Source organism: Toxotes jaculatrix, chromosome 4, assembly GCF_017976425.1.
Source record: "Toxotes jaculatrix isolate fToxJac2 chromosome 4, fToxJac2.pri, whole genome shotgun sequence".
NCBI lineage: Eukaryota > Metazoa > Chordata > Actinopteri > Toxotidae > Toxotes > Toxotes jaculatrix.
Genome location: NC_054397.1, coordinates 14,635,623 through 14,655,052, shown reverse-complemented (window position 1 = coordinate 14,655,052; position 19,430 = coordinate 14,635,623). Strand labels below are relative to the sequence as shown.

Genomic DNA, 19,430 nt, shown 5'->3' with positions numbered 1-19,430 from the left:
CCCAGTTATCTAGGCTTCAGTTCATAAAACATTTACCACTTTAGCTCTAAACTTAAAAAAATGAACTAATTGGTTTTGTCAACTCTTCAGTCATAGCTCATGGTGTTGCTGAACACTGAACATAAGACATGTGGGCTCTGGCAACAAAAGAAAAACACTAAACCAGGATTTAGAGATGATCACTATGACATACAGAGATAACATTATTGGAAATCATTAAATCATATGTGCTGGTTTAGAAGTAAGCTCTCGTTCAGTTTTCACCCAAGATCCACGTACAAATATGGGGATTTCTGCTGATACACTGTACTTGCCTTTTTTTTTTTTTAAGTAGGCGGAGTTTGTTATAGGATCTGCTCATGCCTGTGCTCAGCATGCTGCTCGCAGCAGCGCTGGTGGCCATTTTGTGTTTCTGCAGTAGCAGAAAGGGGGGATGGGCAGAGTACGCACAGCAAGGTTTTATTTACTCTCACAACAGGGCTTTTGATAAAGACAGGTGAAGTTTGTTAATGAAAGTTAAATGTCATCACAAATTGCATTTCCTTTCTACTGCTTCTACTACTACTACTGCATCTACTATTTCTCTGTCTTTTTGAGTCTCATCTAGTCAAATCTGGAAATTATTTAACAATTTTGTGAAGAATCTATTAGTGCAAACTTCAGTAGAAGGTGTAATGATAGAATAACTATATTTTTCATTGTGTAAGTGGAGGTTCTTTGTTCCTCCTGAGTAAAGAACCACCCCCTTGTTGGAATGGTTCAGTCTGTTTAGCAGCAGCCGTCCCTGCTGTGGGAGAAGCTGGGTGGATGGAGGCTGCTTAGTGTGTCAAGCTGTGCTCCAATTTCTTGCTGTGCGCAGCTAGCATGGGATTGTGTGGCTACAACGCAATATATCTTGCTTGTAAATTCAAGTAATACTTGACAAAAATGCTTGATACAGTTTTTGCTTAGATAATCTGTCAGTGTCTGATCTAATCATTGTAGTTAAACATAAAAAGTAGTTTTCAGTGTTTCTGAGAAAAATGCTTGTTTGGCTTATATCAACTTGTCTTAAGGAATAATATTAAAGCTTCTCAGCTCCAAAAAACTAGCAGTAGAGTTTCGGTTTTTGTGTGAAAACTCAAGAAAACAAACCTCCTTGTACTCTTTAAGTAAATCTGTAACTGTGTTTGACTGTTCAATTACTTTGTCCTTCACCTCTTTTGTTTTTGAATGCCCCACCCCCACACCCTCCCCTCATCAGAATGGTTCAGTCCATGTTTGACTAGGAGAGGTTGTTCCAGAGAGTGACAGAAAGAGAGAGAGAGAGAGTGTGTGTGTGTGTGTGTATGTGCGTGTGTGTGTTTGAGAGAAAGAGAGAGAGAAAGAGAGCGGAAACGGGTGGGAGGGTGCAACTGCCCCTCAGTTGAGTGTGTTGTGGGTGTGCAATTTAGCGCTGGCTGTGCGCCGCTAGCTAGGCCCTGACTAAAGTGCATGTTGTTTTAAATTGTCTTTTTTAAGCTGGCTTTATTTGTTTTGAATGTATTTTACTGGTTATTGCTTGACAGCACATATAATGAGAGTTGTGTGTTACTTGGTTTGTCATTGTTACCACAGGTAGGCTTTTACGAAGGCATAGTTGCTTTAACAAAAGATCCTGGTTTTTAGTTGGATGGAACTGTCTCAACCAGGTTCACTCCCCTTTACCTTTGACCTTCTCTGGCTTTTTAGTCATGTGGCCCATAGATAAGCTCAACAAATTATTTATCTAACTTTTAATGGATGGCCTCAGCTTCATTAGTTCTCTTGTCAAAGATAAAAAGATGTTTTCTGTTATAATTTTTGTGAAGTTTGCTTCCATTAAAGCCAGTTCTGCAGGAGTGGGAGATAGAGCTGTTTGAAAAAATATGGCAAACTCTTTGTTTGGTCCAGCTTATTTGATTGGCAGACACAGTTTACTTTTTGTGCTCAGAAAGTCCGAAATAGAAATTCTCCAAATCTTGCGTTGATCTGTTCTGTTTTGAAATTGGGAACAGTGGAGATTAAACAAGAAACCTTCATGGAGAAGCTAGGATGTGTAGCAGGATGAGCCCTGCAGGATAAAGCAGGGTGTGTTTTTGTGCTGCGGAACATTAAAATTAAGCTGTAAAACCATCAGTGCCAATTCATTTTCTCAGTTTTTGATGAAAAACTGCAAAGATAGAGAGCCTTACCATACCATGGAAAACGCACTGCCACCAATTAGCATTTCCACAGTGTTTAAAATAAATAAGGTTTTCATGGTTTATAACCAAATAGCATGAATTTATGCATCAGTGAATGTGAACATTTTTAGAGTAGTAGATTACTCCTTTTTGTGTATGTGTCATATAGAGGCAAACTCTTTAATTTAACATTATTGCTGTCAGATGTATTTCATCCAGGCCTGGTAACAGAGCTTCTGTCTGTCATTTTACCACCGTTATTTAATCTGTTGTTTAGATTTTCTTTATTCTGGAGTTTACCTAACAGCCTGTTCAGTTGGCCTGTGGCCTGGCCTAAATATGAAAGATCATATTACAGCCTGAGTTAGGTCCTCTGCAGTCCACCCTGGTCATGTCATTAGAGGAGTAACAGTAGGCTGAGGCTAACTAAGTACTCAAGTCAGTGGCAGCGAGTGCTCATTTTATTGCATATAGTACCTTGGGTGACCATGTCATCTGTATGCATTTCAGATCAAATCTGTCAAAGATTCAGTAGGGAGGCAAGAGGAGACAATATAATTCCCACAGAATGGGTTTATTAACAGCTATTTCAGGGCTTCTAATTATATCCTTTTTTTTTAACTATGCTGACAAACTATTGCAGCACCAGAAGCCATCTTGAAACAATTAAATGGAAATAATGAACTGAGCATCTTAAAATTTTTAACTGAGTAGGTGGTGAATCTTCAACACATAGATCCACAATAAAAGTCAAGGACTACTGACAGTGTTGTCCCTGAGCTTTTTTTTTTTTTTTAATAAAAAGAATTTCTTTTCCTGTGGTGTTTTTTTAAGGACAGCCCCCTCTGCCCTTTGTCAGAATGGTTTAGTCCGTGTTAGCTGTAGATTTCCATACTGTGGACTAGTTTGTGCTACAGTTGGGGGATGGGGGTTGCTAAGCAACAGCCTGTGCAGTGTACTTCCCCTCTGTCTGTGCGCTGCTAGCTAGGGTTGGTCTTCATAATCACAACGCTGTACTTAAAAATGTTGTAGACACAAGCATTAATTTTTATCTATTTGTCGTACCTGCAAATGTATCATGCACTTGATAGGTGTCATCCGAAAGAAAAAAAATACTGTTTCATTTTTGTGTTTTATATCATGCATTACAGCTCTCTGCTGTGCCATGAATTGGCTTTTTTCTCCAAAGAGTTTAATTATCACCTATTATAGGTTCAGGTAGGCCACACGCCCTATATAGAACATACCTCTGCAAGGAACAAGATGGACTAGTCCTAACTGAGCCCCTCCTCCTTTCTTTTATGTTCTCCTGCTGGCCTTTCAGCTCTACCCTGCTCCCACAGTCAACAAATACATGGAAGGCCTCAATCCCACACATCCTGCTAAAGGTCAACATTTCTTCTTTTTAAAGCATGTGTAACATTTTTTTTTTCATTTAAATCTATGCTTTTCTCAGTGCAGCTTCACACTCTTCACAAGGTTAGCTTTTGATACTTACAAAGGGTGCTATGCTAGTTGAAGGCAGAGTTTTAGCTTATTTTTTTATTTTTTATTTATTTATTTATTTTATTTTTTATAGACATCATCAATTTCAGACATTCTATAAATGTCAGGGAGTTTGCTGTGAATTCTCACTAACTAGCTCATCAACAGTATCAGCAGGGACATCCTGCCACCTGTAATACTATGCACAGGATTGCCAGGATTACGAATGCTTTTTTAAACATTACTTGTCCTTGGTGACACTCATATTGGGCTCAGTAACTCAAGTTACTAACTCGAGTCGTGCATGTTCTTTGTTCATACACACAGGTGCCTGTGCATGTATGTGTTTGAAGCAGTGTCAACCCGTTTGTAGGTGCGTGATATTCTTTTTGAATGCGGGTCTCACAAATATCTCACAGGTGTAAAGCATCTTACCTGATAGCAATCATGAAGGTACCCATTTGAGTCTTTTTATCTTTATGCTGTACTGTCTGGTTGCATATTAAACCTGCAAGACTGCACTCATTGAGATAGAAGCAGAATTCCTACTGTTGTTTTTTTTAATGGGGTCCCATGGCACATACGGTGTTGCGTAAATATAATATCCATTAAGTGTGAAGTGTGAGAGTGTATTGTTGAAGGGAAAGCTTTGCTCTCATCATTCCCAAAACGGACAAATTGGAAAACTATTTGTGCGATTTTCAAACAACAACAACATGCTAGAGTGATAATGCACCAGCAAAATGGTGCTCGATTTTATCTTTGCCAAAATTGGCCCTACGAGCTCCGGTCAGTGCAGATATGTTCATTGAACTTGCTGGTTCATGGTTATTTGTTCATGCCACAACGTTGTTCACTCACACACATTGTTCTGTGTGTCAAGGAATAGTTTCTGGTGTTTTGATGGAGTATAGTAATGCATTTTTGAAAACTGTTGTAGCTAGAGCGCAGTGAGTTATAACAAACAGAGGTTTGGAAATGAATTGGTATCCACATGTCAGCGGCTGCTCCATTAACAGTGCTTACATATGTACCAGTACCAGTCTAGCCTGTTAGCCGGGCAAGCACTTAGCAATAACTGGTAGCTCATCAAAGACCTATCAGGGATTGCTTGCTGTTTTTGGGACAGCAGCATGCTTTGGCAAGTTGCACATGCATGTCTACGTACTGCGTCCCATCCGGAAACAGCTTGCACTTTAGGCTAATGATCAGCTTTCCCGCTGTCTCCAAAACAGACTTCAGTTGTACTGGGCAATAGTTGGTGAACAAGTTGTCATATAAGATGTCATACTGCTGAAATATTGTTTCATATTTTGATTGCTTGACATCACGGAGGCTTAAGCCTGAGTCCTCATGCTGCAGGACTGACTGCATGGTCACCCTGCTCTCCAGGTTATTAGGAGTTGGAGAGGCTTGCATGTCCATTTTCACATAGATTAGCAAGGAATACAACTTGGACATTAATATTCCTGTATGTTTATTAGGTTTTTGTGAGCATTTAAACACACACACACAGTATCTCAGTGAATATAGTGAATAAAGTAAATCTTTTCTCTTTCTTAAGTTTATTTAGCTTTTGATGAGCTAACTTGAGGTGTGTATTAAATGCCACACCCAACCTGCGCATGCTCATCTTACATGAGTAATGATTGTTTTCTGCATTTCTCCAGGTCAGGTTCAGCAGAGGACTCTGATGTAGCTGCAGACAGCCCTGTTTCTAAGTTTGGGCTGATGAAGTAAATTAAATTGATAAAAGTTTGAAGAAAAATAATATTTAGAATGACTTCTTATTTTTACCACAGTGGTTTTCTAGTTAATGTACAAATAATATATAAACCAGGAGAAAACATGATTTGAAGCACAACTGTTAACCAGCACAGTGAAAATGGTTGTGGATTAGCTTGTATTATAGGAGTTGATTAGTTGATTAGTTGGACAGATGAAAAAGAAAAAAATAAATTATGTTATTTAAGGAATGTTTAATTTGGCTTATTTAAATATCATGTAATAAAGTTAAATATTCAGATTTTGTTTACTTTGCCAGCTTGGTGAAACTTCAGGGTCAACAGAAAATTCTTCTTAAGCAGGGTGATGCTGCAACCTGATATATCTGATAGAGAATCCTGCTCAGCTAGCTACAGAGAGCTCAGCCTGGCACAAAGCAGAGCTGACGGCCATTTTGACTTTCTCCACTGAATCCAGGCGCAGTAAATGAGGCCGTGGGATGGGGGAGGGGGATATTGTGCTCTGCGCAGTGTGCAATAACATTGGAATGTGAAGTCTGTAATCGATCGTACTCACCATTTACACCGCTCTTTATATGTTTATGCTGACTTTTTGGGTGATGATTTTTTCAGGTTACATTTTTCATGCACTTATGCTGAAATAGCTTCTCACTTATTTTTTACAATAAAGAGTTTATGGTCATTGCAGGGAGCATTCTTGCTGATATGAAAGCAGAGTAGGAATGGCTTACAGTGTTGTGTATATGCGCCAGTATCTCAGTGTGCTGCTCAGCTTTACAATGTAAAGTATGCACTCGGTCCAGGTCTTCTAAGTGAATGTTGCATTTTTTTCCTCACACGTGCTAAGTTGCAAAATACCCATGGCAAAATTAAACATTGTTGGAGATCGGTACCTTTTCAGATGACTCTGTCAGCTGTGGTCTTGCAGGCCAGCAATGCCGTAACAGTAAAGCTACACAACTAAGTGTAAAACTGAAGAAGCTTACATAAGATTACTACCACTACATAAGATTTTAAAGAGTAGTTGATTAATAACTGTCTTCATGTGTTCTGTTCCTGTGCTGAAACCAGCAGACAGACCAAACTACAAACAGTATATACCCTTTGAATGTGTCTGCTTTTTGTCACATTAGAGGAGTATTAACAGATGGACTGATTAAGAAATATAGTCAACATTTTCACAGCTGCAAAACAAAACCATGTGGCTACTCATTCTTGTGCTTACATTGACTGAAATGTGGGTAAAGTGACTAGTGCAGTCGCCTCTTTCATTCAGTTTGACACCTCTCTGTCCATTGTTCTGGCAAGCCACTTCCTTGTTTTGAATCTTAGGTGTTTTCTTCTTCACCCGTGTATGGCTTGGTTAGCATGTCACACCTCACAGGGTTCTCCTAAACTTCCGTTTTGGCAGCAAACAACTGATTAGTCACCTGATAAACTTTTTGTTATAATGCATTATCACTTGTAGTTCTAAACTAGGCTTAGTCTTAATACTAATCCTGAACAAAAATGGCCATGAACAGCATAAAACTATGACATCTGAAATATTACGTTCAAATATATTGAATAAAACCATTATCAGATTTTTTACCAAAATGAAAAGAAAGTTAGCTAGAACTGCTAAAACCGCAAAACAACCTTCAATCATTTTACATCGAAGAAACATGAAATAAAAGTAGGGAAAAGAGTCCTTGTGTAAAGCTTAGTAGACAGTATTACTTTCACATGTGTCACTTTGTAAACACATCTCAAGGCCCTATCCCAATATGTTTTAGCCTTTTGTGTCCAGATCAGTGAATAATGTGTTATGTGATGTAAGTAAGTAATGGGTATGGATATACTGTATTGTCATTGACATTATTGTACTTACAGTTTGATGAAATTTGAAGTGACCCCACAAATAAATATCTCTCTTTGAAGCTAAGGGCTCAGTTACAGCTCGAGGGATGGAGATAGAATGCTTAATTCAGAAGAGCTAAATTTAGTGTTAGACTTTGATTTGCACTGTCTGTGGGTTTCATGCATAGTTGATCCTGCAGTCCTAGTTTGAAGCAATTTTACATACAATTTTTGCATTTTACTAAAAAAAACATATCTTCTTCCCTTAGGTTGTCCAAGTACTCTGTAGTAAGTCCATGTACAGGAACCTTTCAACTTGAAGGTGAGTTATTCATAGATGTTTTGATTAGTGTATGTACTGCATGTTACTTACTATCATACCGCATTTCTTGTCTGATACTGAATGTGAAATGGGAATTTTACTGCAGCTACAGTCTCCCTCAGCACACAGCTTTGTTTGACTCCCTTAAAAAAGTTTAAATAATCCCATCCATTGATGCATGAATATGCATGAATAAAATGAATATACATAAAATGAATCCAAAATATGACAACTAGCCTCAACACTACAATTTGTGCAACAGTCAGAACTATGTACGGAAAATCCTGCATGTTTTGCATAACCTCTTTAGTGCTGCCAGCACAGCCTCAATTTGTCCAGTCTGATTCGCTGAGGATTGCACCAATAGGAAGGTGGGGGGATGGGAGAAAGGTTGGGTTGCTGCTGCTGTTAACTTCAATGTCATTTCTGTTCTCTGGATCGGGGCTTAGGTAAACATGAAATCCATAAGTCAATCAGAAAATTTACGGCAAGGGGAATTTGTCAGAGCAGTTAAAGCTTTACTGACTGATATGAAAAAGGATTTCTGGCACACTGAGCTGCACCTTGACTATTGCCACTTTAGGACAGATACAGCAGTGTGTAATCAGGCAGTGAGGATCTGCCTGATTTGGCCTGGATACTGAGTCAAATTTGTGGTAAAGAAAGAGACTGTTGGGGAACCGACTGGTTTGGTATGCAGACCTCTGAGAAGGAAGAACCTTCTAGAAAAGAAGAAACAAGAAAGCTACAGGGCTCTACAGTGACCTCTTGTGTTTCCTCTGATACTCTGCAGCCATTTCTTTGCTATGCAGTGCGTAAAGTCCAGGACAGGTTCATAAGTGGGAGGAGACTATGCTGTTTACTCATGCAGCTCTCACTGTGATGTTTTAGATCTTTCCCAGACTCACCATGCTCTTTGATTGCATATAATTTCTCCTTGTCCCTCCACAGGCAGCAATGGAAGTTGTTGTGACAGAGGAGAAGAAGAAGATTTTCCGTGCCAGGAAAACCATGAAGATCAGTGATCGACAGCAACTGGAGAGTCTTCACACCACTTTGTTGACATCAGCTCCAGGTTTGTCCAACCCATCTCCACCACCTCTAATGAATGGCACGCACAAAGAGGATGGACAAAAAGTGGGGGACAAAGAGCAAAACAACATCTCAGACTCAAACTCACCTCACGCTACATCACCTGCCTCTCCTGCTCCTTTCTTGTCCCTGAATCTGTCACCTTCCCCTGCCTCTTCACAAAGTCCAAAAGCAAAGGGAGACACTCCTACCTCTCCCACATCACCGTTTCACTGTCTAAACTTTGAACTGAAAAAGATGGAGGAGGGTGAGGTGGAGGAGAAAGGTTCTTCATCATCCTCATCAAATGAGTCTGTTAAACCATCAACAGAATCTAAAGAAAACCAGGAAAAAGACGCCGAAGACATTTCAGAGGTGGAAAAGAAAGAGGTAAATGCTTCCAACATTTAAGGAAATTGTCCCGAGTTTTTCCTCAATTTCTTATTTAGTCTTCAAAGTAATATCAGTGACTGTGAGAGTCAAAAAATAGTTTCCATTAATTATCCATTTATGCTCTTCCTCAGGAGGAGCAGACCACAACAAAGGACTCAGCTGTGGATTCGGCGAAGGAGTCTGTTAAAGGTTTGGTTCCATGCTCGCCTGTGCCACCTCCAGTATCTGACTGCACAGAATCAATGGATACAGATAGTGACACTACAAAGGCCAAGGACCCTGAGGCCTCCACAGCCAAAATAAAAGATGAAAAGCCTTCCTCACCTAAGTCTATAACTTCCAATTCCTCTCCTTCTTGTCCTTCCTCGTCTCATCCAGCTTCCTCCTCGGGTGCGGATCTAAAGCAAGAAAAGGAAATCAAAGAGGGGGACATAAAAGACGAGAAGCATGATAAAGAAGATGTGAAGAAAGGATCCATCAATGAGGAAAAGATGGAGGTGGACTCGGTGAAAGTAGAGATCAAAAAGGAAAAAACTGATGTTGGAAAAACCACAAAGCCATCTCGACCATCATCTACTCCACCATCTAATACAGGTATGTATGCAGTCTGCACAGTGAATAATAACTGATAATTACTCTGTATTGTTAAAGATGAGCAGAAATCCAAAGAAAAATTATCAAAAAGCAGTATGATTAGATATGTCATTGAGTATTTTATACACACAGAACTTTTATATCATAGTTGTAGGCTGTATTATGTGTTAATGAGATACCACTGAGAATAGTACTTGAACAATTTAGTATTGCAAGTTGGGTGATCACGAGAGATCATGAGACTGAGATATCTTTTTGACCTTTGTATGGGTCAAGCTCCAGAAACACTGCATTTTTTGTCAGTATTGACAAAACTCCTCCAGAGTCACAGATGATAGGAGTCAACTGTGTTCTGGCTGCGTCTTACTCCTTGTGACCTGTAAATTGACTCTCAAGTGTAAAATCTAGTCCCACTTTAAGATGCTGCAGAGGAAGCTCATAGTTTGCAAGATTAATAAATCATATGGTAAGGCTAATAAGAACACTTTCATGCTATATTAAAAGGCTGTCATTATACTGTGCAAGAAAGTAAGGTAGATTCCATTTTATTGAAGTTTGGAAGTGCTTGCATGTGGAAGCCAGAAAACGTACCCTGATCTCCAGAAAATCATCATCCAATATTTAGATTCAAAACATTTTGGATGGACAAACACTTACCCCAAAACACAATGTTTGGTTACATCATTGCAACGATAAAAATTCTGTAATTTTAATGTCTTTTTTTGTATCATGACAAATTACGTTTCGTGAGTCTGAGATGGAATACTTGTTGGGGTAAAGCAAGTATCACTACAAACATATCCTGTTCACATCATTATGTCTCTGGCTTGTAGCTTCTGATAGAGCCCACTTTGTTACTGCTTACCGGTCCAGCTGAAAGTTCAGTTCAAACAAAAATTGCACTTGCATTAATGGATGTGACATGTTGTTAGGCTGTGTGGTTTTCTGCGATAAAGGTCAAGGTCTGAAAGTGAAGTGGTGCAGAAATATAGTAATACACTGAATGAATTCTTGAAGTCAAACAAGAAATCCATCAAAGCTGTTGAATGAATGAATAGGTAGTGAACATGTTTTTGTCTTTGTTTCCCAAACAGTGCAAGAGGAGAAGGGCTCGACCTCTGGACTGAAACGTACTTTATCGGAGGGTTATGAAAAAGATGGACAATCCGTGAAAAGAGAGGGGAAGAGGCCCAAGATGGAGCGTGAAGAGTTGGAGGCACAACTGGAACTTAAAATTACTGCAAAAGCTGGCAGTCACCATAAACTTGAAAAGGTTTGTGTGCAACTGTCTTGCTGCACTTTGCTTTGGGGGCAATGAATATTGAAAAAGTTATTACATATTTTCCATTTTATTTACCTAATATCCTTTTTCAGATTGTGCAACAGCTAGTGGATGAGCGGTTGAGGGTATTGGAACTGACAATTTTTGACAAACATTTCCAAGAACTCAAGGACAGAGTAGACAAGATCGACTGTGCCACCAAACACCAAACTGCCATTAACACACTCCAAGTAAGTAGATGGTATCATTGTTATCTTAAGTACATTTTCCTACAATGAGAGCACATGCAGCATTAAGTAAGATGCTCTTTTACTTATGTAGTTAAGAAGCTGCTAAAATTCACTCCTTGCAGTTAGCAAGGATCAAATTTAAAGTCCACCTCCCTCTCTACTGTTTTTAGGCCAAAATAGCCCGATTAGCAAAAAAGTTTGGAGAAGCCAACCAGGCATCAGAGAACATAAGGAAACAGGAGGTAAGACATGTTTTTTTGTCTTATTTTTCTGTTTAATGCTAAAATCTTTCTGCCTAGTATGCAATCACTGTATTTCTGAAAAAGTCCTGACAGCATACCGTCTGATTTCTGCAGGCACTTGCTGCTGCTGTTGCCGCCAAGACTGCAACTGTTGCAAACAACCCTCAAGCGCAACGGTAAGTGTGTCCATACCTACAGCAGTTTCTCATCTAGATCCCTGTCAGCCATATTGTGTATTTTAACTTATAAATTTAGCTGTGACGTTTTCAGGGTTTTTTGGAAGTGATTTTGATCACTGCAAGTTCACACATTTGCCACACCATTTCATCATGTGACAAAATATTTTGAGTTTTCAAAATTCACAGCATCAATGTATTTAAACATGTTATCTTTGAATACAGCAGTGTGTGCTCTTTGGTATTGTGTGAATATAATTTGGCCTTTGTATGAACGTGACAATACCGGACTGAAGCCAGTACTACACACTGAGGCGTTGACAGCGTGAATAGTTGACATTGTCCCAGGTTGCTGTCTGTAATCACTAGACGCTGAATTTAAAACTAATGTAAGAATCCTTACATCCTCCAAATCCATACCTTTTTGGAAACCAAGATTCCATGTCCCTTGTTCGGGTTTTTCAGGATCAGCTCTTTTAAACTCTTAACTTCACTCCAAATATTTCTTAAGACTGGTTTGGAATAAACAAACACACGTCCCAGTCTGTGTTTTGCACCTGCAAAGTAACCCCGCCTGGGTCCAGGTCCTGAGTCTTGTGACGTTCTACAATGTGAAGCCTGAGCGTTTCCTCAGGCAGTGCAGAGTGTAGTTAAAACTGCACCTCTCCTCCCAACAGCGTGCTCCGTCGCCAGACAGTAGAGCCGCAGCCTGAGGTGCCCAGTGAGGGAGTGACGCCCTCTGTTGGTAAGACTTCAGCACTGTCTGTCAAGAAGGAGAAGGAAGAAGAGGAAATGGAGGAGCAAGAGGACAAAGATATGTCACGTCATATTGCCATGGCAAAAAAGCTGGCAGAATACAGTGAAGGAAAATGCAGAGCAGACATTAAACTCCGCAATATCACTTCCCACTTGGAGAAAGTGCTGTACCACAACTGTAAAAGAAGCTCAGGGAATCCCAGGCCTGACCGCTACGCATCTTACATATTCCGCTACTTAGTACCATATGACGTCTACTGCGACTGGGTTGCAAAGGTCAACTATGTTGGATTATTGGGCAAGGAGGCGCTGCCCACGAATTTAAGGAGGACCATGAGGATGTACATTGAGCGTCGATTCCCCGTACTGTCCTGTGACAGCTGGAGGGAAATTCGCGACGTTATCAATGAAATACTGCGAGTGAAGAGAAGACCAGAATTTTTTCGAGAATATGACGAAAGAACTGCTGTGTCGTATTGAGAGTCTAATGTTACAGCAACAGAAGCATACTGGGACAATTGTCATTATGTGTCATTAAAATTATCGAAACATTTTGTCTAAATATCACTCTCAATTCACCTAGATCCTTGTCAGCGGTAATAAAAATTAATTTTAAAAGGGAAGTGGCTTGTACACAGAAAGCTGTGGAATTGGCACCACACTCGAAAACATTGAACTAGACTTACAAACTGATAAATGCGCTAATGAAAACTCTACTTGGAATGTGAGGTGGTATCTTGCCACAAGTTGTTCAAAGATGACTGTATTAAATGGAATAAATTGAAATGTCGGCATCTTACCACAACTGGTCGTCTTCCTGTCATTGACATAAAGAGCTCAAAGGGTGAACAACTCTAAGCATAAGCAATCTTTCTAAACAGGCCGGTCCGGACTACCATGGAGGTAAAGCAGATTCCAACAACAGTTTCTTCCTCCAAAACAGCTGGTGAGTAGTAGGATTTCCTGGGTGCTGGATGATGTGCTGCCCACCTTTTTTTTTTTTTTTTTTTTTTTTTGGATACAGTAACCAGTGGCACAATGTTTAGCAGTGTCACTTCCCAACAATTTGCATGTGCTCTACATCTGTTCAGACCAGCTAACATGTTTTGCCTTTGTAGCCAAACATGGAGGGGCGTGTTCTTTCATTACCATTAACATGGGAACTATATTTTGAGTCCAACATGTGCTTTCCTGCTGGCATAAATACTCACATGCATATCAAATCTGTGGCTGAAAAGAAGTCCCCAACACTGTTTACTCCAGTGTGTGTTACATTTATTAAAAATAGCAGTGCCCAGCTGTCATAGGAAATTGATAGGCCGTTTTTAAAAATGAAAGTGTACATTTGTGGGAGAGGAAGTCAGAAAGGTTTTGGTCTGGGATTTATTGACAGTAACAGAAATATCGCCTGCCTTATTCTTTAGGTTTCCTTGTAGGCCTGTGTAAGCGTGTGATTGAATTTGACAGCATGTTAAGTGCTGCACTAGGTGTTTGTCTTTCCTTAGCCCATTTCATGCTGGCATAGGGTTTAAGTTCCATGGCCTTTATTAGCAATAAACAATGGATGGACCAATTGACTAATCTGCTTCTGGCTTTGCGCCCTTTAGCTGACTGTAAGTAATAAGGAGCAGATGAGTAAAGGAGTGTAGAATCCCATTCATTTGAATATCTCAGTGATACTTCCTGTCACATTCTGAAACAAGCCATGTTTCCTATTTTCCTCAGCAAATCCAGCCCTGCCAGCTCCGCCAGCCCCTATCCCTGCTCCAGCCCCAACATCCACCTCCACAGCCATGGTTCCACAGGCCCCCATCCTCCAGCTGATCACCTCCACCTCTAATGCTGCCTCCACCTTGGCCACTGGCATCACCACTCAGAGTCCCACAGGCACCCTCCTGCTGAAGACGGCCCCTGGGAGCAGCATGGTGGCTACAGGCCAGCCGCTCCTCATCCAGCTCCCTCTATCAGTGACTAATGGCCAGGCAGGAACGTTGGTCAACATCCCTGTCTCCTCTTTATCTGCAGCCAACTCACTGAACAAGGCCAAAACCACTGCTTCTACCGCCACCTTTATACTCAAGCCTGCTCCTGCCACCACCACAGCACCAGCTTCTGGTCCACCTGCTGCCACTGTCCCGGCGCTCCAGGCCTCCACTGGCCAGATGTCTTCTGCCCAGATCTCTCTTGCCCGAGCTGTGTATCAGGGAGGTGCTGGGGGGATAACTACGCCTAATGCTGGTGTATCCGTGACCACGGCCAGGACCCCAGCTCAGTCTGTCTCTGTAGCCGGAGCGATGTCGTCAGCCTCCTCTCCTGCAACGTCAGGGCCAGCAGCAACTGGTTCCACTGCTCCAGGACCCCCACAAGGGACTTCGCTGACATCAAAGACAGGTGGGGCTTTGCTTTGATTAACAAGGCATCAGTTTCTGATTTTTGCTGAAACTATTCATGGGAAGAGAATAACGATGCATGCACTCATCTGTTATCCACAAAGAAAACTTACTATCTGCTAGCCAAGGCCAGGCCACGGTAAAGATGAGCCTGAAAATATAATAGTGTAAGCAAGTGGAAAATAAGGTGAAACGGCAGGGCAAAGCACTACTATGTGTTCTATTCTCATGAGATATCAGCTGCTGAAGAATGTAAACATCATCACTTTCCAGTAAATAGCCAATCGCAATGAGAAGCGCCCAGAAAAATGAAACAATGGTGTAATGATAAGAGTATACTTACAGTTAGGCTCACAGTAGGAGAAGTATGTGTTAGTATAAAATGAATGTTCAACTAAGCCGAGGCAGCTGCTTGTGGGACCAGCTCGGTTTACTGCACTTTGTTTGAAACACATGCAGTAAATCTAATCTGCAAAAATCTCTGAAGATTGTTGCGTATTGTTTTCAGTGAAGTGTTTCAAGGTGTGGAGGAGCTCCCAGGTCAATCTGGCCCCGACTGGGAAATCTCAACCACAGTACCATCTGCTTATTTTGTTGTTTTGTTGCTGTTTGTTTCTCTTGTTGAATTTCTTTCAATCAACTTTTTTTCCCTCTTCCCTCAGACAACCAAGCTACAGGAAGCACTTTATCCAAATCAGCCGCGCCACGACCCAAAGGCTCTGTCATCGATCTCACTGAGGACGATGATGATGTGCAAGGTAGGGCTGAAGCGCACCTGTTTTTCCTCCATACGATAAAACTGATTTTTATTTGGTGATTTGAGTTTTCAATACATGTTTTGAAAAGCCTTTAGTCTAACCCTCAGGCCCTCGTGCGACCCTTTTAGGGCTTTTCAATTGTATTTTTTGCTCTCATTTTGGCACTTATTATGCTGAGATGATATCTGACAAAGATGTTCATTTTTTAATGAATTTTGGAATTTCAGCATTAACACTGAAAAAAAACAAACAAAATTTTCCACTGTCTAGACAAAAAACTCACAGTCTTCCTCCTGGAGCCCCACACAAAAAATCACCACCAGATCCACCATTTCCCCATGTTTGCAGAGGCATTGTGGGAAGTAATTACCTTGTTTGAACTGATAGGATATAGCAGTGTAGGCCAGTGGAATAAATTATTTCAACTAAAACCATTTCTGGTGTGTACAGTACCAGTCAGAAGTTTGGACACACCTTCTCATTCAATGGTTTTTCTTTATTTTTATTACTTTCTACATTGTAGATTCATACTGAAGACATCCAGTGGGTTACATTATATGGTGCAAAATGCTATTTTCAGGGTTATAGAGATTTCCAGGCCACTGAAGAAGGGGGGAGTGCGAGAGAGACGTGGTCTGCAAAATCAGTGGTTCTCACAGCATTTTCTTTGATTCAAGTGTTTGAAGTGAAAAGATAAAAAAGTTAGCCAAAATCCTCTTAACATGACCTTTGACCATGCCTGCATCATAATAAAAGTTTGGGAACCACCAAGCAAGTGAATGATTACCTGGGAACCCGCCGAGGCTAAAACTCTGCGGTACACCCCAGCCGCCCGTCATGGATTTGTTCACGATGGAGGATATAATCCAGCTGGGGTTGGAATATACAAATCTCCATGGCTGGCGTACCGATGGTGATGGCTGGGAAGGGACCACCATGATGGAGCTGAGAGCTTTCTTTGGCCTGCTGATTTTGGCTGGGGTGTACTGTCACGGGACAAATCTACAAAAAGTCTGTGGTCAGCAGGCACGGGACGAACCATCTTCACGGCCACTATGGCTCACAAAAACAAGCTGTGTAGACCGAGATGACTGAAGGACAGCAAGCTGGCAACTATTTGGCCGGTATTGGAGAAGTGGGCACCATGGCTCCAGCTGACCCAGGAGTTGATATCTGTGTGGATGAGCAGCTGGTGCCATTCAGGGGTCGCTGTCGCGTTCGCCAGTACATCCCCAGCAAACCTGCCCGCTATGGCCTGAAGGTTTGGGTTGCCTGCAACGCTCAGACCTCATATTCCTCACTTGGGGAAGAGCTCCTGAGAAGAAAGATTGCCATGGTGGGAACCATGAGGAGAAACAAGCCCGAGCTGCCCCCGTAGCTGCTGGAGGTCTCCTCCATCTTTGCTTTCTCCAGTACCCACATGGCGGTGTCCTACGTTCCCAAGCACACCTCCATGCTCTGCCTCACTTGGTGCCCCTGAGGCTTGGACTGAGTAATATTCAGTAAAAATCAGTGTTGTTGCTAATCATTGACATATCCCAGACTGATAATCCCTGCACAAAAAAAACCTTGCATTCATCAAATAGAAAATAATTCATTTTTTGTGTAAAAAATAGTGGCAATATGTAAATAAACTGGCATTTAGAGGGTTAAAATTATGAAAACGCATTCACAATTGCTATACATGATGAGGACTGGAGGTAGTGACTCACGCTTTATATTTTTAAATATGATCCACTAACCTATTGTGTTGTACTGTATGCTCTCCAGTGACAGGAGTGAAAAATGCCACCATTGCTGCTCCCTCACCGACCCAGCGTCCTCACCCAGTCGTCACCATTCCCAACAGTAAGACTACCGCATTTTATTGAGGGCATGAAAGGGTGATTTTGTGGATGCATGTCATAATGTGACAAATATATAAACCAGTCCTTTACATTTCATCTTAGCTATTGGGCATTGGAAATTGAATTATTTTTTCTAACACTAAAAAAAAAAAAAAAAAAAAAAAAAAAGTTAAAGTTTGTGTGTCTTGTATGCAAATTGCACTTCTCATTTTCACGTGTGCTCTGTCCTCAGGTGCAGGAGCCAGATCGTCCCCGCAAAGCAATCAGAACCCTTCCAGCAATCCTCAGTTGACAGTACACCACCGCCCCCCACTGGTAATGAATTAGAAATACATTTTTCATATTTTGAACAAACCAAATGTAGTTTTCGAATTCAAAGTCTTGGTAAATTATTATTTGTGTGTGATGTTAAATATGTGGATTACATGCTGACAGACTACCATTAGTCCAGTTGTCTTTGCCCACCAGACAGATTTTTGACTACAAAAACAACAATTAATGGCTGTTTGGTAGATGAGCATTTATTTATCTCCGTTTATCAGAAACTTTTTTGTTATTATTATCCCAGAAATAGTGCTTATAAACATATTTAGCTCTTTTTGCTAGAGGAACCACTTATGATAACAGTTTTCTCTTTTACAGGACTCTCCGATGAAATCCCGCACTGTAACCACTACTACGCCAGCCCGAGCCTCCAGCATGGCTCTGCCCCCTCTCCCCGCAGCACCTGCACCCCCACGTTTACCCCCAGAGGCTGAGCGGACCTCACCTCCTCAGCAGCCTCAGCTGAAGCTGGTGCCAAGTCAGACTGGTATAGTACTGTCCTGGTGTGTGGCAGAAACTGATCGGACCTGTGCAGCTGTAGACAGCTATCACCTCTATGCCTTCCATCAAGACAACTCTAACAACAACGCAGCACAGCAGCACTGGAAGAAGATTGGGGAGGTGAAGGCCCTTCCTTTACCTATGGCCTGTACGCTGACCCAGTTCCAGTCTGGCTCCACTTACCATTTTGCAGTTCGAGCTAAAGACATCTACGGGCGCTTCGGCTCTTTTTGTGAACCTCAGTGCACCAACGTCATCAGTACCAGCTCAAGCTGAACGGTTAAGAAATCAAAACAATCTTTGCATTTGATAGTTCATGACTTCTCTTACTTTTTTGGGAGTTAACTTGTATATTGTGCATTGAATACATACAGTATCTGTAAATATCTCTACATAACAACTGGACTTCTGGCTGACTTGGGAAATTGAAACAGCATATGGCTGGTTTTGTCTGGTTAATGTATGTAATGTATTTTTTTTGTGACTTAAGCTGTTGTATATAATTGAATTACTTTGCCTCTCTACCAAGCCAGATATTTATGTTGTTGACTCTGATCCGGATATCTTTTGCTTTACTTGAGGAAAGGTGACAGGATTATCCGAGTAAACTCAGAATTGCACAGAAATGTATAAATGTGTGGTAGAAACTGAATGATAACTTTTGTAAGTTTTGTCTGGCAACCAGACTTTGACAAACACAATAAAAGGTTTTATTAAAGTTTTGGCTTACTAAGTTTCTGAAAAATTTTATCTGCTGTTGTTTGGTTCATAGCTCTTCACTGCGATTACAACCCATAGTGCCCATAGAGACATTGGCAGCATGTCGGTGGCGAATATTTTACTAGTTAACATGGATATACAGTACTTTGTACAGAAAAACACTGAATGTTTTTTATTTCCTTTGCATTGTGATCCAGATAAGCTTTGTTTTCCTCAGAAATCTCTCAGCTGCCAAAGATGAAACATAGATCCGCTAACCTTAGTGATGACATTAACTACCAGTACTCAACTTTCAGTTGTTCCACACAGACCACAAGAGCATATCAGTGTCCAGCATAGTTGTGTATTTCTCATTTGTTGCTTTAACAGCACAGGCAGAGAGCGGAAAACTTACTTTGGTTATAATAAAATCAAGTCAACCCAGAGCACTTGGATTAAGTGCAGACAAGCACTATAAAGAAACTTTCTTCCCAGATAGCCCTTTCTTTTGTAATCAGCATCAAAATGGAAGATTTGTAAATAGGATACCAAATACACTGGACTTTCACCATCAAAATTTTATATGCATGGCA

At 40.9% G+C, this 19,430-nt stretch overlaps 1 protein-coding gene across 2 annotated transcripts in view; it reads left to right on the top strand.

Moving 5' to 3' along the window:
- Positions 1-18,856, top strand: part of LOC121180460 (activating transcription factor 7 interacting protein) — a 32,357-nt gene extending 13,501 nt beyond the window's left edge. Inside the window, exons 2-15 of one of the 2 annotated variants that reach the window (XM_041035890.1) lie at positions 7,522-7,574; positions 8,526-9,035; positions 9,170-9,227; positions 9,417-9,632; positions 10,727-10,905; positions 11,007-11,144; positions 11,315-11,386; positions 11,501-11,562; positions 13,200-13,264; positions 14,044-14,709; positions 15,371-15,466; positions 17,237-17,314; positions 17,546-17,628; positions 17,956-18,856. In XM_041035890.1, the coding sequence (XP_040891824.1) occupies positions 8,532-9,035; positions 9,170-9,227; positions 9,417-9,632; positions 10,727-10,905; positions 11,007-11,144; positions 11,315-11,386; positions 11,501-11,562; positions 13,200-13,264; positions 14,044-14,709; positions 15,371-15,466; positions 17,237-17,314; positions 17,546-17,628; positions 17,956-18,414 (2,676 nt within the window). In that variant the 5' untranslated portion in view covers positions 7,522-7,574; positions 8,526-8,531 and the 3' untranslated portion in view covers positions 18,415-18,856. Of the gene's footprint in view, positions 1-7,521; positions 7,575-8,525; positions 9,036-9,169; positions 9,633-10,726; positions 10,906-11,006; positions 11,145-11,314; positions 11,387-11,500; positions 11,563-13,199; positions 13,265-14,043; positions 14,710-15,370; positions 15,467-17,236; positions 17,315-17,545; positions 17,629-17,955 lie in introns of both variants that reach the window. The other variant, XM_041035889.1, reaches the window with a different exon arrangement.
- Positions 18,857-19,430: the final 574 nt, after the last annotated feature.